We start from the raw sequence: 27,036 nt of genomic DNA on the forward strand, positions 1-27,036 counted from the left end.
ATTCACTTGGCAAAATCACTCTGAGATTCCCAATCTTAGAAGTACATCCTTGGGTGAATCCTTCCAGTGGTCACATTTCTCTCATAGTTCTGAGCTGTGTGCCTAAAAATATCACTTGTCACTATTACCATCATGTTACTCCTACTTTTTCCTTGGTATTTCATCTAGGAAGTTGAGTGTTATTGGGCTCCTCCTCCTCTTCCTCCTCCTCATTATAAGGCCCTTTTAAATGCATTCCATGCTGGCATTTAGTTGTTTTATATTATGCCTTTCTCTTGGGTTGCTTGTCTCACCCATTTAGAAGACTAATATTCTTGAAGGAAGATATTATCTAGTTTGTTACTGAACTGTTTTACTTATGCCATGAACCTGACATCATAAATAGCAATAAACATTAGTTAAATAAATGAATGAATAAATGGCATGAACAATATTGTATTCACTAATCCCACCCCTTAGATGAGTCTCTATCTGCTATTCCATGACTGGATATAAACACATAGCAAGGAGGAAGTGAGTGTGGAAACCAAATGGGAGGACTAGACTGGTGGTACCCAGGAATTAAATCATAGTATCCAGTGAAACAGTAGAGATGATGTTTTTTTGCTCTCAAATGGCTCACAATCTCTATATCGATCTCTCTCTGTCTCTTTCTTTCTCCCTGCCTCCCTCTCTGGCTCTGTCTCTGTCTCTCTATCTCTGTCTCTTTCTCTCTCTCTCTCTCTCTCTCCTGTTCAATTAGTGCTTTGTAGTTGTGCAAGACTGGATCAAGCACTTTGCATGCAACATCTCATTTTGTCTTCTCAACAAACAGCCATTGAGTTTCTTTACAATTCATGTTTTCAGTCCTACTGCTTCTTATATTTTGCTTAAAGGTCAGAGATCAGGAATTTCCTTACCGAAGAAACTTGGCCCGAGTCATTGTGAACGTGGAGGATGCAAACGATCACAGCCCTTACTTTACCAATCCACTGTATGAAGCATCAGTGTTTGAATCAGCTGCTTTGGGATCAGTTGTTCTGCAAGTGACAGCTCTGGACAAAGACAAGGGGGAAAATGCAGAGCTCATATATTCCATTGAAGCAGGTAAGAGCTGCAGAGACCATGGCACAAAGGATGATACTCCACCCTCTGCAGCACAGCCCACCCTACAAACTCACCAACCTATTTATACAATGATGTATAAAGTTCTTAGCATTTTGAACTGGCAGCAAGGGAAGAGCTTCCTTCCTTGCATTCAATCTTGGAGTTTTCTGAAATGAATAAAAGAAATGTATAATAAATTCAGTGGCCTGAACCCAGAAACCAACAAACTATAGACTGAAACTAAAATAACTAAAGTTGGCTTCACTTACCAGAGGGTGGGCTGCAGACTTTGGGGGTCCCAGTGTACCCACCATGAACACAAATATCTATGTGGAGGCAGTCTGACCAACAGAGTGGTTGGTAACTACAGGGATTGAACTGCTTGCTTAACCAGATAGATAAATAAATAAATTTGGTGTCAAATTTTAGCATTTTTCAAAGGATGTTATTATCTGAAGAGCAATTTATAGATGGTTTGAAGATGGATAGCTAAAAAACATTTATGACAGAGATAAATTTCCAAGCAAGAAAAACAACCATGGACCTAAAAAGGACAAGTCTCCTCTATTTGTTCTGTGTTTCTTCCTCCATTTTGTCATTTTTGAATATTCACATTGTACATTCCCAAAGTGTTCTGTGGCATGTCTGTACTGTGTAATGCCAAATGCATGCTCTCTCCATGTCAGCAATGGGAGAGCTTCCTGCCCTTCTCTTAAACGTAGAGCACTTGAGTGAGCAGCTAAATTAAAACAGAAATGGTAGGAAACTAGTTTAGGAATAGAAGTTTGAAGAGAAGAAATGCCAATTTTATATATATCCTCTATCAAGCGTATGAACAACTTTGTAGATTAGGTGCCCATATTTGAAATGGGTCAATGTTAACATCCACATAGAAGAAAAGTAAAAGGGAAAGATGTTGGTCACTAATGGCCATGTGCCTGAAGAGTTTTCCCATGTATTACTATTGGCTTTCTAAAGATCTAAACTTATTTAGAAACTCTGTTTTATACCCTTTGTCCATAACATTGTTATCACTGCATTAAGTGATTCTTGTTCTGCTAATTTACAAATAATGAATCTAAGAAATGAATATTAACTATCACAGAAGCCATTACTCAATCTGTCCATCCTCAGCTACTCTTCCCAATGTATCACTTAATCTTATCTTTTCCCTTCCCTGCATTCCCCCATGTACATTATCTCGGGACACTATAGACATTTGGATGTAAGGATTTATTTCCATCATTCTTATCACTTTATGGGCATTTATCTGTATGGCAAGCAGTTGATTATATTTATAAAATTACTACTTGTATCTCTGTTAGGCTTCAGATAACTTTCAAATCAATATTTAGGTTCACAAAGACAAATTAGTTGCTTCCCCCCCCCAAACACTGCATCACTCACATTTTTACCTCCATGACTGAAGCAAGGAGTGCAGTCATTTCTTTGACAACTGATTAGTATGCAAGATAGAAGCTATTTCTTTAAAAAATTCTTTTTTACATTGAAAATCTGAATTTCCAGAAAAAAATCCAGGAATGATGGATATATGAAAAACTAGCCTTTGATTATATGCATGAGAGTCTAATGAGAATTATAGAGTGTATGACAAACCTGTCACAGTCAAGTTAACTTCTTCTAAACACATAGCCCAATCCCTGGTTTAGAGGGTCATCATGCCCACAGATTGATTCTGGGTCTGCCTATCCTTCACGAACACATAGCCAAATCCTAGGCATGCAGAACCCCCTCCACTCAAAAAAACACACACAGCACAGAGACCAACCTGGACACTCTCTCTCTCTCTCTCTCTCTCTCTCTCTCTCTCTCTCTCTCTCTCTCTCTCACACACACACACACACACACACACACACACACACCAGTCTCTGGCTTGCCTGTCCCTCACACACACAGCACAACTTGGAGCCTACCTGTCTCTCACATGTACATAGCTGGACCCCAGGCCTGCAGGGCCTTCACCCCTACACACACACACACACACACACAGAGAGAGAGAGAGAGAGAGAGAGAGAGAGAGAGAGAGAGAGAGAGAGAGAGAGAGAGAGAGCGCCCAATCTTGGAGCTGCCTGTCTCTCACACATACATAACTGGACCCTATGCCTGCAGACCTGTCACAGAGCAGCTCAGCAAGCTCTTTTCCAGATGATAGAAACAAGTAAGAGATGGGTGGTTGTATAAAATGCTAGGTTTTATTGAACTTGTCTCACAAACCTCAGATAAGCCAGATTTTATCCTGTTTAGTGGTGGACTATAAACTTCCTATCTTTTACTTGGCCTCTAAAGTCACTACTGAAGTTTTTACTTCGGACAGACACAAAACAGGAAGGCAAAGCTTTGAATCTTGGATAATTGAAGTTTGGTATTTGCTGTTAGCTTTGCTTCTAAAGCAGCAAAATAGAAGACAGCAAAGGTTGGGAATATACTGGATCCTGAGATCCAGTAACATCGTTTTCAAACATACCTCTGCTATTGGTCATTCTACAGTAATTATTGAGCCTTATCATTGTGGCAGGGCTGTGCTGCATACCAGATAAGCAATAGGAACACAGCTTCAGCCATATTGGCAAAAGACTACAGGAGCCACATATTCTAAGAAAACAACCAGACTTTAATTTTCAAACATATATGAGCTGAAGGAGAGAATAAGCAGGTAGCCAATTTCAAGGAAAGGATCCGTATGTTAAAGATAGAATGAGCAGGAAGGCCCAGCTTGGACCTAACATGGGAGCACAGTACCTTAGAATGGGATAGCATATGACTCCCACAGTGATGGGCTACAGCAGTCAGCTGGAGTCAGAATATGCCTTAGGTTCATTCCTTCTGTGAAACTCTATTGACCACATGTGAGGCAGGACTAGCCTAGAGACTGTGAAATAGGACATCAGCATTCATGAATGTAGACACCTATTAGCAACCTTTGGTCAAAGCTGTGTACCATTGCATCACATGGAGAGTACCATCTCTCAGGTGTTATGGATGCTGGTCCCACACTTGCTTAGCCAAAATGTTTCTCCTATAATCCCTTGTATTTCCCAGGCTGGTCTCTGCCACATCTGTGCCTCCATTTTATAGGAGCTGTGCCTTCTTCCTAGTTTCAAAGACAGCTCGGATGATCGTCACTGTCGACTTCACCCAAAACCTCTCTAATGAGTGAACACAATGACTACAGACTGGAGTAACACCCTCACATTTCTATGTCTGTTTCTACATCTGCCTCTGTGCCTGTGTGTGTTCTTACAGTGTAGGAAAGGTGTAGAACAAAAGGAAAGAATAGAGGAAGGGGCAGCCTGAAGAAATCCTTACAATTTGCAAAGCAGACAATAACTTAGAATTCCCCATCTAAGCAAAGATACTATTTGCAGAAAGTCAGTTTTAATGTGATAAAGTAGCATGGATTCCACATGCAAAGCCTACCGATGGGACAGCCTAAAACAAAGTGACTGTGAAGAGGTTCCGAAACTATTACCACTGTGCTCTTTTTAAAGATGAAGACTGAGCTTAATACAGTACTGTTATGGGGATGGATGGATAGATAGATTGATTGATAGATGATAGATAGATAGATAGATAGATAGATAGATAGATAGATAGATAGATGCATGCATGCATACATACATATGTGTGTTTATGTGTATGTATGTATGTATGTATGTGTATATATATATATTTATATATATATATATTGATTTTATATTTACAGTTATAACATACATGCATTCACATAGACAGATGTATTAGTGGTGGTACATGCCGATCCCAGCTGTCGCTCTTCTCATGGGTCTAGGAATGAGGAAGCCCCAAATAGTCCCAGCAGAGGGACTCTCCTGTACGTGCTCTTATTTCCCGATTCAAATGTGTACATAGTGCTATATTGTTGCTGCTGCTGATTTTATCCTGGATTGAGAAGCTACTGATTTGATATAGTTTTTACCACAGAAAAATGTTCTGCTTTTTTAAAATATCAGAATAATTAGGATGAAATATAAACTGTTTCATACTGCTGGCCACAGTGTAGACAAGCACCTTGAAAAGAAGATTTAATCTCCGTGGGAGTATTTTAATGACCCTCTTGTAACTCATTTCCCCTTTGATCTCTGTGCTTTAGGGAACACGGGGAACACATTTAAGATTGAACCAGTCCTGGGCATCATCACCATTTCCAAAGAGCCAGACATGACAGCCATGGGTCAGTTTGTCCTGTCAGTTAAAGTCACAGATCAAGGCTCGCCACCAATGTCTGCCACTGCAATTGTACGCATCTCCATCAGCATGTCAGATAACTCCCACCCCAAGTTCACTCACAAAGACTACCAAGCTGAAGTAAATGAAAATGTGGATATTGGAACGTCTGTCATCCTGATCTCAGCCATCAGCCAGTCGACCCTCATTTACGAAGTCAAAGATGGAAACATTAATGGAGTCTTTACCATAAATCCATATTCTGGAGTCATCACCACTAGGAGAGCTCTGGATTATGAACATACCTCTTCCTATCAACTCATCATTCAAGCCACTAACATGGCAGGCATGGCTTCCAATGCCACCGTTAGTGTGCAGATTGTGGATGAAAATGATAACCCCCCAGTGTTTCTCTTCTCTCAATACTCAGGCAGCCTGAGTGAGGCTGCCCCCATCAATAGCATTGTCAGGAGCCTAGACAACAGCCCACTGGTGATCCGAGCTACAGATGCTGACAGCAACCAAAATGCACTCCTGGTGTATCAGATTGTGGAGTCCACAGCCAAGAAGTTCTTCACAGTGGACTCCAGCACAGGAGCCATCAGAACAATCGCCAACCTGGACCATGAAGTCATTGCACACTTCCACTTTCATGTACATGTGAGAGACAGTGGGAACCCCCAGCTAACTGCGGAGAGTCCGGTTGAAGTCAACATTGAGGTGACAGATGTGAATGATAATCCACCCGTGTTCACTCAGGCTGTATTTGAAACTGTCTTACTTCTCCCCACGTATGTTGGCGTGGAGGTTCTGAAGGTGAGCGCCACTGACCCTGACTCTGAGGTACCCCCTGAACTGACATATAGCCTCATGGATGGGAGTGCAGATCATTTTCTAATGGACCCAAATACTGGAGTGCTCACCATAAAAAATAATAATCTCTCTAAAGATCACTACATGCTTATAGTCAGAGTCTCTGACGGGAAGTTCTACAGTACTGCCATGGCCACCATCATGGTTAAGGAAGCCATGGACAGTGGCCTCCACTTTACACAAAGCTTTTATTCCACCTCCATCTCAGAAAACAGCACAAACATAACCAAAGTTGCTATTGTCAATGCAGTTGGAAACCGCCTTAACGAGCCCTTAAAATACAGCATTTTAAACCCAGGAAATAAATTCAAGATAAAATCTACCTCAGGAGTCATTCAGACCACAGGAGTACCCTTTGACCGCGAAGAACAGGAGTTATATGAGTTGGTGGTGGAAGCCAGTCGTGAGCTAGACCACTTGCGTGTGGCAAGGGTGGTAGTCAGGGTTAACATTGAAGATGTAAATGATAACTCTCCTGTCTTTGTGGGCCTCCCTTACTATGCTGCTGTGCAAGTTGATGCTGAGCCAGGGACTCTGATATACCGGGTAACAGCCATCGACAAAGATAAAGGTGCCAATGGAGAAGTGACCTACATCTTGCAGGATGACTATGGTCACTTTGAAATTAACCCTAATTCAGGGAATGTGATTTTAAAAGAAGCATTCAACTCAGATCTCTCCAACATTGACTATGGAGTCACTATCCTCGCCAAGGATGGTGGCAATCCATCTCTGTCCACATTTGTGGAACTTCCCATCACCATTGTTAACAAAGCAATGCCTGTGTTTGATAAACCCTTTTATACAGCATCGATCAATGAAGATATCACAATGAACACTCCCATTCTCAGCATCAATGCCACCAGCCCAGAAGGCCAGGGCATCATATACCTCATCATCGATGGAGATCCCTTCCAACAGTTTAACATTGACTTTGACACTGGGGTCCTAAAAGTTATTAGTCCTTTGGATTATGAACTCACGTCAGTTTACAAGTTGACAGTGAGAGCTAGTGATGCTCTTACGGGTGCCAGGGCTGAAGTCACTGTGGACCTGCTAGTGGATGACGTCAATGATAACCCTCCTGTTTTTGATCAGCCCACTTACAACACAACACTATCTGAATCCTCTCTTATTGGAACACCTGTTCTGCAACTTGTCTCAACTGACGCAGACTCGGGAAACAACAAACTGGTTCATTATCAGATTGTCCAGGATACTTACAATAGCACAGATTACTTTCACATAGATAGCTCAAGTGGCTTAATCCTGACAGCGAGGATGCTAGACCATGAGTTGGTACAACATTGTACCTTGAAAGTCATAGCAACTGATAGTGGTTTTCCATCTCTGAGCAGTGAAGTTCTGGTTCAGATCTACATTTCTGATGTCAATGACAACCCCCCGGTTTTTAATCAGCTCATTTATGAATCTTATGTGAGTGAATTAGCCCCCAGGGGTCATTTTGTAACCTGTGTGCAAGCCTCAGATGCAGACAGCTCTGACTTTGATCGGTTGGAATACAGCATTTTATCTGGGAATGATCGAACCAGCTTTCTGATGGACAGCAAGAGTGGAGTTCTCACACTGTCTAGCCACCGGAAACAGCGTATGGAGCCTCTGTACAGTCTCAATGTGTCTGTGTCTGATGGACTATTTACCAGCACTGCCCAGGTTCACATCAGGGTCCTTGGGGCTAATTTGTATAGCCCTGCCTTTTCACAAAGCACATATGTAGCTGAAGTAAGAGAGAATGCAGCTTCTGGGACAAAGGTCATTCATGTCCGAGCCACAGATGGGGACCCAGGAACATATGGACAAGTCAGCTATTCCATCATCAACGACTTTGCCAAGGATCGGTTCCTCATAGACAACAATGGACAGATCATCACAACAGAAAGACTAGACCGTGAAAACCCTCTGGAAGGAGATATCAGTATTTATCTGAGGGCCCTGGATGGTGGTGGGAGAACTACGTTCTGCACTGTTCGGGTGATTGTCGTGGATGAGAATGACAACACCCCTCAGTTCTTGACAGTGGAATATAGAGCCAGTGTCAGGGCTGACGTAGGAAGGGGCCACTTGGTCACTCAAGTTCAAGCTTTGGATCCAGATGATGGAGCAAATTCTAGGATTACATATTCCCTCTATAGTGAGGCCTCAGTGTCAGTGGCTGACCTCTTGGAAATTGATCCTGATAATGGCTGGATGGTGACCAAAGGCAATTTTAACCAACTAAGAAACACTGTGCTGTCCTTCTTCGTGAAGGCAGTGGATGGTGGGATTCCAGTCAGACACTCCCTCATTCCTGTCTACATCCATGTCTTGCCCCCTGAAACATTTCTGCCTTCGTTCACCCAGTCACAGTACTCCTTTACCATTGCAGAAGATACATCCATTGGAAGCACAGTAGACACCTTGAGAATTCTGCCTAATCAAAGTGTCCGGTTCAGCACTGTTAATGGAGAACGGCCAGAGAATAACAAAGAGGGCGTCTTCATCATAGAACAAGAGACAGGTGCTATCAAACTCGACAAGCGTCTTGACCATGAAGTCAGCCCAGCATTCCACTTTAAAGTAGCAGCTACTATACCCTTGGACAAGGTGGACATTGTATTCACTGTGGATGTAGATGTCAAGGTATTGGATCTGAATGACAACAAGCCAGTCTTTGAAACATCAAGCTACGAGACAATCATAATGGAAGGGATGCCTGTTGGCACCAAGCTTGCCCAGGTGAGAGCCATAGACATGGATTGGGGAGCCAATGGGCAGGTCACTTACTCCCTACACTCAGACTCCCATCTTGAAAAGGTAATGGAAGCATTCAATATTGACAGCAACACGGGATGGATCAGTACACTGAAGGACCTGGACCATGAGACAGACCCTGCCTTTTCCTTCTTTGTGGTGGCTTCCGACCTCGGAGAGGCTTTCTCTCTTTCTTCCATGGCTCTGGTCTCAGTCAAGGTGACAGATATAAATGACAATGCACCAGTCTTTGCTCATGAGGTGTACCGAGGAAATGTCAAGGAGAGCGACCCACCAGGGGAGGTAGTAGCCGTTCTCAGCACCTTGGACAAAGACACCTCCAACATAAATCGCCAAGTGAGCTACCACATTACAGGTAAGTTCCATCCGCCACCCAGGTTTCCCATATGCTCTACTTTCTAAAGAAAGGTGGCGATGACAATGACAGGAGGCTGAGATGAGGACGAGGGTGGTGGGACTCTGGTTCCAAGGAAGAAGTCTGATTGCATGGGGAGTAGTTTAGTTGTTGGCTCTTCACTTGGCTATATATTCTACAACACTTTTACACTAGCTGGTGCCAACGTTAATATCACCTCCTGAAGTTTTAAAGCAAACACTGAGTAAACTATTGTAATTGAAGAAATTAAAATAACAGCTCTTTTTAGTGGAAATAGTTGTTTTTCAACTATAATCCCCTCATGAGCTTTTAATAATGCCAAAGAACAATAGAATGTCCCTCATTAAGCTTTATGTGCAGCTTTCTTCTGGTTATAAGAATGAGTTGTCACACACACATGCAAATTAGAAATCTCAGTTTGACCTTTTGCTGAGAATTCTAAATTTATAACTGAAAGTCGAAGGATATGTCTTCTGACAGCCCTGTTTCCTTGCAACCTCTGTCTGTCTCCCCCAGTCATAAGTGGCTGTTCACCGGAAAAAAACTGAGATAGACAAATAAGGTCACTAAGTATGTACAAAAATGTCACCACGGCTCTGTGAGACTGAGAGATTAACATGAGAGTGAAAAGTCTTCCCCTGCTCAGGAACAGCTTTCTGGGATGACCCACTTTCAGTGATGAAGAAGGAAGGGTTGGCAGTCTAGAAAAGTCTCTCCTAAAACCCACTTGGAGCTTGGGAGATAACACCTTGATTCTGAGACTTTCAGAGCCAGAGCATAAGCCACGTGCCAAAAGATTTTAAATAATCCATCAATACTTGTAGTCCGGTGGCTTTCCCCTTAGAAAAACCACATTATTCAGAGTGAAAAATGAATTAATTAGGATGCCCTTAGGACACAGATTCTGCTTAAGTATGTTAGTGGAAAGTTAATTAATCACTGCAGAATAAGATCTGTATTGTAGCAAACACCAAAAGCTTAAGATTGCCACATTTCCCCAAGATTCTTCTTTGTGTCTTTCAAAGTGCTACCCCCTTGATGACATTTCTTACTTTATATATCTTGTGCTTTCTCTGAAACCTGTCATCTTATTCCATAAAAATGTGTATTGTTACAGTTAAAACATAGAGCATCTGTGTAAGGAGAGACAAAAAGAAAGAATAAAGAAAGAATTTAACTTATTTATATATAGTTTTTTGGGGGGAAGACATTCTGAGGGACCCCTTTGTACTTGAAAGAATTATTAAACACTCAGCTTTAATTATTTTTATATAGTCTCTGAAGTATCTGTAGATGATATAAGGACTATCCCATCAGCTTCACTAAAGTAATGAGTGCAGTGTAGCTTAAACTCCTCTTACTATTAGCAGAGTCAACCACCAACTGATTTTAATTAGATTTAAGCTTTGCTCTTGATGTAGCACAAGTTGGCTGTGCTGCCTCAGACTAACAAAGGAACATTAATCATTTTATGTAACAAAGGAATGGTGTGGGCTCGCCTGCACTGAAGGCATTTAATAGAGAGGTTAAATTTGTGTGTGCTGAAATAATATTCAACTAAAGCACAATTGAATTCTAGCCAGAGTTGGCAGAAAGTGATATTACAGGGAGGACCCTGATCCTCTCAAGGCAAGATTTCTCAGTCACTGCCACCACCACTTGTGGACAGGTAAATCTCTTATGGTAGGTAGGCTGATCTTTATATATTGTAGGTTATTTCACAGCGATGCTTGACCCAACCACTCAATTCCAGTAGCATATAGACCCACTATCATCCTGTGACAATCAAAATGTCTACATACACTAAAAAAAAAAAACCCTCTGAAAAGGGGAACATCATTGTCCTGGAGGAGCAATGTGTCATCTATATATGACTTGGGTCCATTTGTGGTTTCTTCACAGTGAAGAGTTATAAAAGGGACCAGAGTAATACTCAGAATTCTAGGACTATATGCTTGCTTTTTCAAAAAGATTGGTTATAAAGTGAGCCAGCTCCATTCTTACAGAGAAATAAGACTTTTCAACATATATTTTCCTTATGTTTTTGTTTACTGTGTTCGAAGATAATTTTGGGTGCATTCATTTGTTTTGTTCTGCACTCATTATGTGGCCCAGTCTGGCTTTGAACTCATGACCTTCCTGTCCCAGTCTCAAAGTATTGACATTACAGGAGTTTACCACCATACCAGAAATCACATTAACATGGTAAACGGTTTATTTGAGGAAAGGGGAATCCATGAACTGTACAGCTGTAGACTGTTCAGAGCCTCACTGAAGCAGCAGGAGGGACAGGATTCCAGTATGCTCACAAAAGGTATATTTTATTGGCTAATGTGTAATAATAAGCTTCAGGTCCCCCCAGAAGAGGTTAGTTTTTGGATTTTTGTTTTTGGTCATTTGTCTTCTAGCATTTACGTAAGATGGAGGTTTGAAATCTGCCTAGAAAAACCCAAGCCAACCGTCTCAGTGTCATGGCCTCGTACATGGTTGTGTCATCTATTGTCAATCTTCCCCTTTATAACTTGAGCTTTAATGGCGAAGCAGGGAGATTTTGTGATCCTCGATGCTTCTGAGGCCCTGCTGTCTAGAAAAATGGGCTCAAGCAGAGGCGAAGTAATCCTGAGTGCCAGATATAGAGCCACCTCCCTCTTGCATCTGCCTGCTACTGCTAAGACTACTGTTGTCTTTGGGCAACACTTTCTAGGCATCAAAACTGATATGATTTCCCCCTTAGAGATGAAACGTCAAGTTTCCTTCCTTCTTCCTACCTTGTGTCAAGCTGCTTTAGTGTTCACCAAATTCGTGAAATAAAAGAGAAATCTTTTGGGCCATTCTGGTCCTTCTCATCTTCTTTCCACAACTCTCTCCAGTTTGACTTAATTGCAATGTGTTTCTTTGAGCTGCTTCTTAAATGACCCCTTTTTAAGGTGATTTAATACCATTGGTTTATCTTCTGTGGTGCAAACTTTTCTCCCCAAAACTCCAGTCATCATGAGAAAGTTCCCAGCAGTATGATAAAATGTTCATTAAAAGATTCCTTAACAGAACTAGCTGCCTTGTCTTGATTGTATAATCAACTCAGCAGCTAATGAAATTGTCTTGGTGACAAGGACTACAGTGTATTACAGCCTCTCTTGAGGCTGAGTGGAAAGACAATTGCATCATCCCAGGAATCAATTGATGGTTCACAGTTTGAATCTGATTATCTTTAAGGGAAACTAAACAAAAGATCATCCAAGCTTCTCTCTGTGGATTTTATTCTCTTGGGAAGTTATTCGTTTACTTTCCACACGAGATGAGCATATAAATATCGTGCATTTATAGGAGGAATTAAGGGAGACTCCACCCTTTTCAGCATCATAAGGACACTGTGTGAGGGGCACTTGAATATCGCCATATGGACTCTCTCGTGGGTGCCCCACTGTGAGTCCTCAGAAGCTGTGTTTCCACCACAGGAGGGAACCCCCGAGGACGGTTTGCCCTGGGCATGGTGCAGAGTGAGTGGAAGGTCTATGTGAAGAGGCCTCTGGATCGAGAGGAACAAGACATTTACTTCCTCAATATCACTGCCTCTGATGGACTCTTTGTCACCCAGGCCATGGTAGAAGTGACTGTCACTGACGTAAATGACAACAGCCCAGTGTGTGATCAGGTAAGCTTTGGGGATGAGACTGCTTTTTAAGAACTTGACTCACCCCTCTAAAATTAAGTTCAAACCCATTGCACATTTTTTTTAAATCCAGGCTAATATCTGCTCTTGTCTTCAACTGAATATAAGAGAGAAGAAAGTAAAGTCTGGGATGAAATGTCCCAAATGTGAAAGGAAGCTAGATAGCCAGCAAGACCATGTGTCCAATCCCTATGCCACTCTTTCAATTAAACAGAATCGGTGAACCTTAAAGTTAGCCTTTACGTTCCTAAAGGATCTCACACCATCTTTGTAAATCACTGGATAAGAAAGGTGAACCCTACACTGTGAGTTGCCCATTTGTAGATTATACAGCGGTCAGTGACAGAACTGTTGCTAATCAGGGTCTCCAGATCCCCATCAAAAGAGCCTTTCCATTACTGTAGAAACACACAATACTGACACAAGGACTAGATAATATTTTTTTCTTGCAAAAATTAAATAATTATTAATCTGTAATTTTTAACCTGTGGACCAGGGGGCAATATTTGTGTTCAGTAGCTTAGAAAAGTGATGTATGTAGGTTTAATCTCTTATGCTAAAGCCAGATATTACCCATGACTCTTTAAAGAAGTGAAAACAATCCCAGGGGCCCATTTGGTCTCAACACAGAAATGGACTCAGTCAATGTGGGATGAGAATTGAGTCTGACAATGCAGCAATGTTATCGGCTTTCTACACCACTGTCTACTTACCAGTCACATCATCGATGCATGTTACATACAATAAGCGCTCAATAAGAACTTTTAGCTGAGTGTGCACAGAAGAGGTAAGGTAACAAATCTACTGAATTTTATTACACACTGCAATACAGTCTGAGGCAAGGAGGAAAAGATGCAAAAGCTAAACCACAGGAATGAATCTTAAAGAAACCTGCTTTAATAGTACCTATAAAGTACCACCGGTAGTAATGATTGACTTATTCTCACTGACTTCTGCCCAGGTTACATATTCAGCATCACTTCCCGAAGACATTCCATCAAATAAAATCATCCTGAAGGTCAGTGCCAAGGATGCGGATATTGGATCCAATGGAGATATACGATACTCACTCTATGGATCTGGAAACAATGAATTTTTTCTAGATCCAGAAAGTGGTAAGGTGAAATTTATTCTTTGTGGAAATGCCATTATTTATCCATGTAAGAGTTTATCTTCCCGTGTGGTCTCATCATGAATAGACAGTTACTTAGCTAGAGTCTGGGCATGAGGTTCTGATGTGCTAGATGCTAAGAAATAACCACTTCACAGTGTACAGATGTGAGCACTCCAGGCCACAGGACCTTGATTTGGGTTGGGGTTGGGATGTTCTTTTTCTTCTCCTTTCTCTTTTTCTTCCTTTCTTCCATCTATTTCCCCATCTTTACTAGCATGAAATGACCACAAGTCTCTGTGATTTAAGGCCAGGCTCCCAAAGAGTGGAAAGGAGCTGCATCACAAATGCTGGTCACCATGCAAACTAAAACACGATGCTTAGCAAGAAGAGTTTCTTCATAGTGAAATACCTTTGATTCCCTTCTGATTGTTACAGCACTGTTCTCTGGATTTCATTAAACATTCCTTCCCTACTTAAGGGGCTATGGGCCCCCAAATTTCCTTGCATAATCAGACAAAACTTATATAGTAAAGAGTTATTGTAAACCGAAGTCAGATGTCTGAACTGCAGGCCAGAGCTGCTGGAAAAGTCATTTTTTATGGCAGCAAATTATTTCCGTGTTGTGGATTAGGTGGTTCATCTAGTGGCAATTTTTAAATGAAGTGTAAAGAGTGAATAGCTTGCATATTTCACATTCTTTGTTCATCCTAGTGAACTGAGTCTTCAAAAATCAGTGGCTTACTCATGGATCCTAGTAGGAAGAATGGATATAATTACATGGAAACATGCTCCTTAGCTCTCTTGACCCTATTGGAAGATAGACAACCTGTAACTATAATAAAGAAAGGAACATTGAAAGGACTGCCCAGAAGTGCAAAGGAAGTCATACTGGAATATCACAGATGTAGCTGAGGAAAGGAGATAGGAAACAGAAGCAAGAGTCTAAGAGTTGAAGCAGAACACTGAAGGTTACAGGGAGGAGAGCATCCCGAAAAGCGTGAAAGGAGGCAGCATCTCCAAACAGACAATAGAGGGTCTTGAATGTCCTCCTGAAAGGCCAATGGGGACTTTTTAAATAAGCGGGGAAAATGACTCCATGTGTCCTGTGTTGGAGGACTGGCTATATTCAGCAAGCCATAGGAGGAACTGACTTTATTTAAGAGGAGAAATGATCCGAAAGGCATACCATACACCACATAGCAATTGCTCAGTCTTCTCACTATGCTTGTCCTTTCTATTGACACCTAAGCAACAACAACACAGATCTCCATGGATCATGAATATGCACATATATTCATAATTATGTGACATGAAAGTCAAAGGGAGACTATTAAAAGGTTGGAGGAAAAAGACAAAGATGCAGGGAGGTGTTCAAGAGAGGATAGTATAGAGGAAAAGACAATATTGCATATTTTATCTCACATGCAAAATTAGATCCAACTCTGTCTTTATCCATCTTTATGATGTGACAGTAGATACAGAGACTGAGAAGAGAAAGAGAGAAGGAGGAAGGAGAGAGGGCAATGTGGCTCAGTAAATAAGACAATTTGATAGCAAAACCCATTGTTTTGTATACTAAGGTTGATCTTTGTGGTGCTAAATCCTACATTAGTTACTTTTCTAGGTCCTGTGAAAAATATCCTGACAAAAGCAATGCAAAAAAGGAGGGCTTTATTCTGGCTCCTAGCTCTAGTGTCTAGTCTATCACGATGAGATAGTCCATGTGGTAGAGGCTTGACGTAGCTGGTTGGCTACATTGCTTTCACAGTCAGGTGACAGAGAAATAAATGCCAACATTCAGCTTACTTTTTCCATTTACAGAGTCCAAAGATTCCAGCATGGGGAATAGAGCCCCCCATATTTAAGACGGGTTTTTACTCCTCAGCCAACCTATTCAAGACAGTCTCTCAGCAATCTCTAATGTAGATAATCCCTCTTAAAGGTTTCAGGAACCTTGACTCCTATGGGATTCTAGGTAGGACATGTCAAATTGACAACCAATGTTAATCATCACAAGGCCCCTCAGGACTTTTATATTAAAGCCAGCCATTTTTGATGATTTTATTTCCCTCTATAAATGAGGTAAAAAATAGCATGTTTAGAAGCAAGATATTGTGCTCCTGAGACTATGGGCCATGAACACCAGGGACAACCATGTACCATTCATTTGCCAAAGAAAAGAACCTCAAGAAATTCTGCAAAGGAGTTAATTAATGTAAAGGTCAAGCAGTTGTTTTGCCATTGCATCTAAAATTCTGTGATATTTTCCATGATTCCTACAACATTAAATTTGCCGTATTTCTTCAATTTGTAGGGCACTTAGGCCTCATGTCCTTGCTATTTCTTGTATTTGGAATTTTTCATACAATTGATTTTCTGCTTTTCCATGAAAAGAGCATTTTTTGAAAAGGCAGTCCAACTATGTGGCTATTTTGTTTCACAGGTGAGTTAAAAACCTTGGCCTTGTTGGACCGGGAGAGGATCCCAGTATACAACCTGATTGCCAGGGCCACTGATGGAGGCGGCCGCTTCTGTAGCTCCAGTGTCCTCCTGCTCCTGGAAGATGTGAATGATAATCCCCCTGTGTTTTCTTCCAACCACTACACTGCATGTGTCTATGAGAACACAGCCACTAAGGCTCTGCTGACCAGAGTACAAGCTGTGGACCCTGATGTTGGTAAGTCAGTTCCCCAGCCAGATTTCTCCCACATTGGCACACTGCATCTAGGAGAAGGTTCTAGAGCCTTCTCCGGCTAGAACACATACAGTAAGCCAGGTTTTAACCCTGAGCTGCTGTTCCTCTTGTGTTGATTGAACTCTACTTCTTCCTCCTCTTTCTCTTCCTCCTCTTCTTCTCCTCCTCCTCCACTTCCTTCTCTTCCTCCTCCTCCTCCTCCTCTTCCTCCTCTCCCTCCTCATCCTCTAGAGTCCTAGAAAGAGACTAGGCATTCCTCTACTTTGTAATTAGGGATATGGGAATAGTTTATAGGCTTTGACCATTTGCTTTCATGAGTTTCTTCTCTTTCTATTTTTTAAAATAACAATAGCATTCCTACTTGCCTGTTCCTCTTAAACACAGCTAAAACGCTGTGTTGTGCAGTAAGGAGAGTTCATTCCATTTCTATGAAGACTCACATCACAGCCTCACCTGAAATATGACAATCTCTATTTATTGTACTGCCACACAGTGCAAAGACCAATTACTAAATGTGCTACCAGTCCAATGTGAATGTTTTTAAACTGGCATTTTCAAAAGTCCATTGCCCGACCCCCATCACTGACAGACATCACTAGGCAGAGTGAGGGCAGAAAGATAAGAAAGAATTAGAACTAAAGTTGCTAATAAAGTTTATATGTAAATCCTTTTGACATGATAAGATGATGGGTTAGAAGAGACTGGAGTTAATTGCAAGGTAGACCTCCGTAAGAGTGCATAAGTTATTGAGGTGAATATGTGATGGAATATAAATACAAAAGGGCACACAGAGCCTTTGCTTGTTCATTTTGAGAGCTGTAAATCAGAGGACTAGACATGATGGGGTGTGTCTGTTATGCTAAGCAAGCCTTTATATAATTCAGTGTCTTATTGCTTAATTCTGAATTGACAGAAAAATTATTGGACTAATGGAAAAGCAAATACATGATAATTAGCTGAAAACAAATGTAGCACCAAGGGTCTCTTCATATTTCCCCTTACAGGAATTAAGAGGCTACAGTTGAGTTATTGCTCTTATCACATTAGCATACTTTTAAGGTCAAGAACCGATCTTTTAAAAACATGTATATTATTGTGGGAAAATGGCAAACAAGAAAAGACCATTTATTAATACATAATTAGGTAATAACTACAAATAATATTTTTAAACAAGGATTATAAAGCATTCTCTGGACTCTTATTAGAACACATTTGAGGAAAGAGTACAGAATTAATGCTAATGAGTCTTTTAATAATTTAAATTTTGACTTGAGGATACATAATTAGCCCATAGATGACATTTCAAAAGCTGAAAGCCTTGAATTCTGTCACGTGCTCCCTTCATGAGGTGACCAGATGTGTTCATGCTGCTTGAGATAGAGAGTAAACACACAAGTCCGGTTGCTGCACAGATCTTCGACAGTGTGAGAGTGGGGTGGGGTAGGATTGAGAGATATGTCTCCAGAGCTGATTATCATGCTGTGATGAACAACACACCTAGCTATATGCTCTCATTTCACTTCTGTCTGAGGAGAAACCATGTTAGCAGGTGGAGTGGGAGGAATGTCAATATTCTGGTCATTTATCAGGCCAGAGATGGAAAGATCTGGGAGAAGAAAAAAATTAATGAAGATCTTGTTATCCCTTGATCTTCTCTTTTCCATGATCAGTAAAAGACTTCTGTGCAAAGCCTCACATTGAAACCAAGGACCTGGGTACCATAGACACCAGTCGTCTTAGTTGAGGTTTTATTGCTATGAAGCAATACCATGACCAAGGCAACTCTTCTAAAGAAGAATATTTAATCAGGGATGACTTACAGTTTCAGAGGTTTAGTCCACTATCATCATGGTGAGGAGCATGCAGGAAGACATGGTGCTGGAGAAAGAGCTGGGAGTTCTACATCTTGATCTGCAGGCAGCCAAAGAAGACTGTGTTCCACACTGGGTGAAGCTTGAGCATAGGAGACCTGAAAGCCCACCTCCACAGTGACACACTTCCTTCAACAAGGCCACACCAATTCCAACAAGGCCACACCTTCTAATATTGCTACTCCCATGGGGCCAAGCATTCAAACACCTGAGTCTACATGGTGCTGAATAGCAGCTGCTGCTTCTTAAGTAGACACATGCCCCCTCTACAGACTAGCCCTATACCCAATCGTAATTCCAAACCAATGTTTAGAATAATGAAGGAATTTCTATCTTTACAAGAAAAATATTTATAAAAAATTCCATCTATGTAAAATTATTTCATTTTGAAATAATTATAGATTCATAGGAATTTTTAACTTTCATGTAGCCCAATCCCCAATGGACATATCTTGCCTAACCTCAGAATTGTTATTAAAATCACAAAGCTGACATAGGTGCAAGCCACCAGACATATTCACCTTTCCTGGAAGTGAGCCTGGCTTCATATGTAACAGTATCACTATGTATCTTCACAAACCCTCCACCATCCTTAACCAAAACAAGGCTCTCATACACACCACCATGACCATGCCCTCCTCCTTGCCAGTTTCTATGCACTATCAAATATTTAACTTCAACTTTATTATTTTCAAAAAATATTATTTAACCAATTCATATTGCTAGTACCCTTTTGAGGTTGACATGTTTTCTTTTAGCATGATTTGCTTCAGATTCACCCAAGTTATTGAATGAACTTCAAATGACAAGTTATTAATCCATTTGGCTGATGAGATGTCTGTTAAGTATATTCCTTCACATGAAGTGGTAGCCCAATTTTATTGGTGTTGCCTCATGACTTTTTGTGTCCTTCTATAATGCTTTTGTTGAAATCTCACTTTTAATGTGTTTGTATTGAAATACAGTTTTTGGAGAGAAGGGGGTATATATAACAAAGATATGGACCCATAAAGACTGTCTAATGCTTTTATCAAGGAACCCCGGGGAGCCTCTTGCCCCTCTGATTGTGAGGATACACAGAGGGAGCACCTGTGGGGATTCATCCTCCTTAGACATCATAATTGCGAGTGCCTGATTTTGGACCTTCCAGATCCAAAACTGTAACAAAAATTTGGTACCTCAAAATTACTCTTGTGAAATATTTTGTCATAATAGCCAAAATATACTCTGACAACAATAATTTGGCTGTGTTATATACTTGGTCACTTGTCTTTGTAGAGACATGACAAGATACTAATCAAAAATCCAACTCCATGAATTTCTGAGTTCAAAGACCATTCCATGAATCCCTAAGCCCACTCTATCAGTTTCTCATTTTTAAACATATTATTTCCTTTAGTCAAACAGCTCCTTCTTATGAATCATTCATAATGAGCCAAAAGTAGTATTATAAGAATTTCTTACATCAGGAATAAAATAAAACAAGGAAGACAGGATAATTTTACACCCATTTTATGAGTTCTAAGAAATAGCCTGCTAACTATCTACATTTTCCGCATTAAGTCCTTAGTTTTCCTGTAGAAGGAAAATATGCTCAGTCCCATAAAGTAGTGACATGGCTTCATGACCCCAAATTTATGAAAGGTTAATAATCTTTTCAGTAAAGACAAGGAGATCTTGCTCTTTTAAGGCATTGCCTCTTAGGAGTTAGTATGTTAGATTTAGTATACCTTTGACACAAAGAGTTCTTAGGGTCTCCGGATTTTGTTTTGTTGTGGTTTGCTTTGTTTTTCCAAAAAGTCAGGCAAAGCCAAAGCTCATTTAAAGAGGACAATTTTATTAGAGTTTAAGCAAAAACATGCAAACAACAACAAAAACACTAGGGCAGGCAAAATGTAAATTTCAGTAGTTTCCTTTAGGGGAATAGAAAAGAGAAAGGGGAAAAGCACTATGCTGTTTAAGTTAGGCCATGACGACTGAGAATGACAGAGGTCAGCTGGCACTGGTCGGTGTTCAACCATGTGGTGAGGAAAGGGTACTTAGAGAAGAAATGAAGCCCAAGTGTAAGGGAAACCATACTTATCAAAGAGATAAACATAAAAAGGAAAAGTCACACTTTTCTGAATTATTCAGGAAAGTAAGCTAACTTAGGAAGCACCATGGTTGCATGCCTTAAAAAAGAGAGACAATACTGGGAGAGGGAATTCTGAAAAGGAGGAATACTGCGGCTCATTAAATGGGTAATTATTCTACCTATCAGAATTTCACTTTGAGAGATGTTTTGTTTGTTTACCTATCAAAAGAAATATGCAGCATGAAGGATCAGGGCAAAAAGCTTGTGACCACTTCAGGCAATATAACATGAAAATAAAGTGTAACTTTGTACTGGGAAAATATGCTACACTCCCTGGTTCATGGGATACTGGGGATGTGGGGAAGGATATTTTTCCTTTTATGAAAGAGGAACATAAAGAAAGGAGTGTGTTTTAATGAGTCGAGTCAATTGCTCCTCCCTTACTACATATGTCCCCCAAAATTTGAAATTTGAAGTATCTCAAAAGTGTAGAAGCTCAGAACACACATCAGATACTTTCTAATCAACTTAACCAATACTTCATGAGCAACAGGGTGACAAAGCACTGTAAAGGGACAGCAAGACTTTCCAAGATAAGAAAGATAGTCCTCAATCTATTCAAAGGTCAAGAAGTAAATCACAAATGTAAGGCCCTAGAATGAGTAAGACTTGGGGAGAGTCTTCAGGAAGAAGAGTCTTAGTGTGACATACAAACCAGAAATATGAAGCTATAAAGATTGGACTCTATAAACCCAACTAAGAGCTGGGAGAACAACATATGGTCCAGGATAGGGGAAAGGAGATGGGACCAGAAAACTGGGCAGGGTGTTCCTATAATCATTCCGGAAGCCTAGGGATCAAGTACTCAATCAGAGAAAGAAAATGGGTGAGTTTCTTTAAGGAAATACATAATCAATCCTGGGTTGAGGAAGTGCAACACAATACAAGCATCTTTAGCAGATTGGAACAGGACAAAGCAGGGAATAAAAAGTAATCCTAATAAGGTATTGTGAATGACCACAAGGACCAAAATAAGAAAGCGCCAAGGAGGACCAGAATGTGATCTCAAGTGTGAAATCTGAAAACTTTGGCAAGGGCCTGAGTAAAATGGCAAGCAAGGCTCATCAAGATCTGAACCTTAAGTTCCTTGACTATTTGCATCTATTATATTGTTAGTTCCTCAACCTAAAACTGACCTTAATACTTTCATGTAATTTAAACAGTATAAAAGCAAATAAAGGAAGAGGAGTGATGGGATAGAGGATTAGTGGGGGTGGGAGTGGGGAAAGGTGATAACATCTGAAATGTAAATAAATAAAATATCGAAGTAAAATTTTAAAAAAGAGAGAGCAGATATGCATCAGCCCAGAAGAAAGACCATAGGTGTTCCAAGCTAAGATGAAGTGTGTACAGGTAATTGCATTAAGAGAAAGTGTAAATAGCTTAGAATCTGTCGAAAGAAGGGGGCCCTTTCTCTAAAGTTGGGAGTTACATCGATTAACATAAAACATGAAGACCAAGAACTCTTCCATGTTGACCTAACTGTGATTCTGCTGTCCCTGCATCCTCCTTCATTGGAGACACTTAGGATAATCAGCTCATTGAACACACTTTGAAATAAATCCCTCATGAGGACCATGGCGTTATAGGTCCTGCGCTATTCACGGAACAGAAACTAGAGTGAACCAGTCTTCCTGCACGTATAAGGACATACAGGGCTTCCCTGGGAGCTTGGTCAACTATTCCCTCTGGGAGCATAGGTCCTGATCAAAAGGAGAAAAAGATATGTGAGGGATCCACTCTGAAGGAGGCACTGGAGGGTTCCAGATCTCTTTGATAAAATATTTTAGATAAACTTCTCCAGTGTTTCTCCTGACTCTTCCAACCTACCCTAGCTTTTCTAGTCTGCCACTTCTTGAGAACCATAAAGAGTACAGCAGAGTATGTGAGTGAGATGCTTGAACCAATGGAAATGTCCATCAGGTACCTTGGCCTTTTCCTGGGATGCAGTGTGAAGAATGCTTATACCATTCTGAGAAAATCAGAGATGCCCTCTGTGTTTTCACCTAGGCTTCTCAAAGCTGATGTGCAAAGTACAGAGCTACCTTCCACGATCACCCTTGTGATGTCAGGAAGGAAAGTAAATATAATCAACATTTACTCTGTGAAACCAATCGGGGAAGAACTTGGCTAAATGTGGCTCCCACTGCATCTCAAAGGCAAACACAGAAAAGCCCACGGACAGAATAGGGAAGCCTGACTTCTGAACTATCTACCACTACCACTTTCAGTATGGGGTAGGGGAACAGCCTATGGAATCAGGAGGAACTCTGTGCGTGTGTTCGTCAAGGGATATATGCACCTATCCTGATACTTCAACTACTCAGTTTTTCTAAGCATTCCATATGCTCAAAGCCAAACCCCAGATGAAACTGTACCTAGCTTCCTATGGATCCTATGGATAAAGTCATGGGGATGTCCCCAGATGCTCCTAAGATACATATCCCCCAAAAATTAATGAGCCAAGATCCCATATACCTGTTAAGAGATGCCTGGATGACTAGCAGCCAATGGCATTCAAGAAGTTTTTGGTCTCTCCCATTATCAGTTTCTTGCTACATAATATTAGAGTAATAGTAGCTTGCTTTACCAACCTCAAAGTGTCAACATGAGATTTGTTCAGAATAAACAACGATATCTCTCAGAACTTGTAAGTTGTATTTTCCCCATTGGCGCTGCATTTCCTCCTTTAAATTTTGCCAGCATATCTTGTAATTTTGTGTGATTCACTTCACATGACTCTTCTTCTCCAATCCCACACCTTCCCAAGCAAGAACAGCACTTCTCAAGGACTTTAAATGACAAGAATGATAAGGTTGCTGCTAACATCCACTTTTGCAGTGACTGCTCCCTAGCAGGCACTGTCCCAAGGGCCTCAGATACATTATTCCCATTTCTCATAAGAACCCTACAGTTGGCTTGCTATTGTTCAGTTCACTATGTGAGTAATTTGTAGGCGTAAGTAACTTGTTCTAAGCCATAAGCTAGTGTCAGGACAGTAGACGTTATAAAAAAGGAGCTCAGGAGAGTTGAGTGACCAACTGACAGTAATGTTCAAGTACAAGGTATTAGTTCCCTGGACTACCTGTGTCTGCATCATTGTCACCTGAGGGCAGGATCAAAATGAGAGACTCCAGGCTAGTCAGTAGCCCTCAGAAGTCAGCGAGCAGCAAATTCACTAGGATGACCACGCTATAATATCAAATGTACCACTGACAGGGCCTCCCTGTCACTGTCCCCCTCCAAAGTTTAAGACTCCATAGTCTAGGAGGCAAAGCAAGGTGGTAATTTACATTCCAGATAGTACAATCAAGGCGAGCACAGCCTGGTGTTTCTACACAGGCATTGAGAACCATGCAAGAACTCTGTTTCTGTGTCTCAAACACCTTGGCAGTTTGGTGACACCTATAGATCATCTCTCAGAATAACATTTTGTAATTCATAAAAATAGAAATGTACTTAATTCAGTCCATTGTTTTCTAAAGTTTCTATGTGCTAATGTGGATTTCTGCATTAATATAGTGATTACCAAGATCCAGTACAGAATGGCTACAAAATCACAAGCACTGTACATACCACTGCCTTTGTTGCCTATATCTGTCATTGAACATACTTTTCAAATCCATTTAGAGATTAGTGAACATGAAAGTCTCAGGTATTGTCTTCGTCACTGTTACATTGCTGTGAAGAGACACTAAGATCAAGGCAACTCTTATAAGAGGAAACATTTAGCTTGGGACTTGCTTACAGTTTCAGAGGTTTGGCCCATTATCATCATGATGGGGAGCATGGCTACATGCTGGCAAGCATGATGCTGGAGAAGTTTGGAAGATGCATCCTGACCTGCAGGCAGAGGTAGAGAACAGGAAAGCAGGAGGGGGAAGGAGAGAGAAACTGGATAGGACATGGACCTTTGAAACCTCAAAGCCTCAAAGCCCAAGCCCAGCAACACACTTCCTCCAACATGGCTACAGCTACTCCAACAAGACCACACCTCCTAATTCTCAAATTATTCTAGTCCCTGGTGGCTAAACATTCAAATATATGAGCCTACAGGAGCCATTCATATTCAAACTACTATGGCTCTTCTCCCTCTGGTAGCTACCTCTAATATTAGATCCAGCAAATCTTGCTTCCTGGATGTGCCTTGATAACCACTTTATGTTTTTTGATAACCACTTAATATTTCTTGATAATCACTTTAGCTATTAGGTTTTAAAGGTCATGACATTATGTACTTTCTGTTAGCCTCATGGGGTCCAACTAGTTCAGCCACCTAGGGACCACAGCGACTTTGATATGGTCTGGGGGGGGGGATGGGTGGATATGAGAGCTATTGGCTCTGCTCTCAGTAGACCCCAGACTTGTCTCTTATGGAAATCGTGGTCCTAGTAAATGTTTACAATGTCACTACTTAAATCCAGTCCAAACTACTCCTTTTTCAAGAGGTTTGGGGACAAAGGGATTGACCATAGATGATTCTAAAGAGAGGACTTCAACACCTCCAGCCAGTATTTATGTGACAGTGGTTTCTCCTGGAAATATTCCAAAAGGGATTCAGTGCTGATTCCCACTTCTCTTCTTTAAGCATCATATAATCAATGTTTGTTCTAGTGCCTTAGAAATCATTACCACTGAGCTGCACAGGTTAGGACTTAATGTGGGGTTTGTGTGTTTCTTCCCCCAAGCTCCAATATTGTCTGAAGTATTAAGTCTTTGAAAGTGGCTGAGGGATTATTAAAATATCACTAAAAATTAAATAACCCTCTGTGAGGACTAAGAGATTTAAGACATGCCAAGCCTTTTGTCTATTGTAGATTTAAAAGCTAGGCACGGTGGCAAATGCTTGTAATCTCAACACTAGAGACTGAGAGAGAGATATCTCTGGAGCTTGGGGACCAGCCAGCCTAGTCTCTAGGCCAGTGAGAGACCCTGTCTCAAACATAAGTAAAAATCACTTGAAGAAAAACACCAGTAGTTGAATTCTGCTCCACTGACTTACATGCAAGTGCCTACATGCATGCAAATATGTACATATGTACAAATGCACTCTTTTTCCATATGTACACATATATATGCATTTGTATGTGTGTTTATAATATTATGTGTAAAGCCTTTCTCCAGAGACCTCAAAGAACTTTCACAAGTACCTCCATTCCTAAAAGAAAGGATCTTAGTACTCCCATCTGCAGATGGAGAAACTGTTCAGAGTTAAGTGTCTCACCCAGGTGCCTGTTCAGTTAAGAGCGGCTTGGAGACAGTGAAGGGCTCTAAGGCTCTCTTAAACACCCCACCCCTTGGATCTTTCCTTCTCCTAACACCAGGGTCCTTTCCGTAGTGTGTGTGGCTCAGTACAAGCTTGAGACACATACCTTATCTATTTTCCAATTTGGGAATGAACCCAGAGTGGCATTAGGATAAGACTGGACTAAATATAACAGTTGTATCCTTTACTGGCCATCTGAATAACGTCCCCCAACACTCTGGACCTCCACATGCCCTTCAAACCCTGGCTATACTCCTAGGCAGCATCAAAATACCCTGGGAAGCTATGCAAAACAAAGGGTTAAATAAATAAACAGCCTGGAATAACAACAGGACACACTCCATCCCCACAGTCTGATTCAGGAAGACTGAAGTAAGGTAGGAATGGCCAAACTATTTTTTTTTCCTATAGTGAACTTTAATACCTTCTCAGCTTAGGAGTCTGCATTTGAAACTTAAGTTACTGTCATTATTACTACCCTGTAGAAAATCCAATTTCTCTCATGCTTGAATTAAAACACTAGTTGTCAAATGAAATAGAGATTCCTTCTAAGGGAGCCTGCGTGGAGAATTCTGATTTCTACCAAATGACCGCAGGAACTTCTTTCACCCCTCATTCACATGAGCATGTTGGCACCGCTCTCTCAGCTATACTGGACTGGTTTAGGCCTTATTTACAGCACAGCCCAGCAGGGATGGCCTCAAGGAAGGGGAATTTCTCCCTTTTGCTTTAAGTTTATGGCTTTTAGGGAACATTGAAGCTCTTATGAGTGGTCACTTCCCAGTATAAGGCCTACCTGACAGGTACTGTACTGTGGCAAGTTCCTTGAACAGATACCTCCGAATACTTTCTGCTCACACAACCTTTCCAAACCACACCCCTTTCAAGTCTCTCTCTCCCTCCCTCCCTCCCTCCATCCCTCCATCCCTCCCTCCCTCCCTCCCTCCCTCCCTCCCTCCCTCCCTCCCTTCTTTTC

The 27,036-nt window shown here is 41.1% G+C and overlaps 1 protein-coding gene across 3 annotated transcripts in view; it reads left to right on the forward strand.

The window, feature by feature from the left end:
* The window catches only part of Fat3 (FAT atypical cadherin 3), a 577,941-nt gene that overhangs the window by 484,002 nt on the left and 66,903 nt on the right, over positions 1-27,036 (forward strand). For all 3 annotated transcript variants that reach the window (XM_028763348.1, XM_028763349.1, XM_028763347.1), the window contains 5 exons: positions 876-1,086; positions 5,216-9,289; positions 12,766-12,962; positions 13,942-14,095; positions 16,538-16,771. In XM_028763348.1, coding sequence (XP_028619181.1) covers positions 876-1,086; positions 5,216-9,289; positions 12,766-12,962; positions 13,942-14,095; positions 16,538-16,771 — 4,870 coding nt within the window. The remainder of the gene's footprint in view (positions 1-875; positions 1,087-5,215; positions 9,290-12,765; positions 12,963-13,941; positions 14,096-16,537; positions 16,772-27,036) is intronic.

Source organism: Grammomys surdaster, unplaced genomic scaffold (genome assembly GCF_004785775.1).
Source record: "Grammomys surdaster isolate TR1022 unplaced genomic scaffold, NIH_TR_1.0 138, whole genome shotgun sequence".
NCBI classification, from domain to species: Eukaryota; Metazoa; Chordata; class Mammalia; order Rodentia; family Muridae; genus Grammomys; species Grammomys surdaster.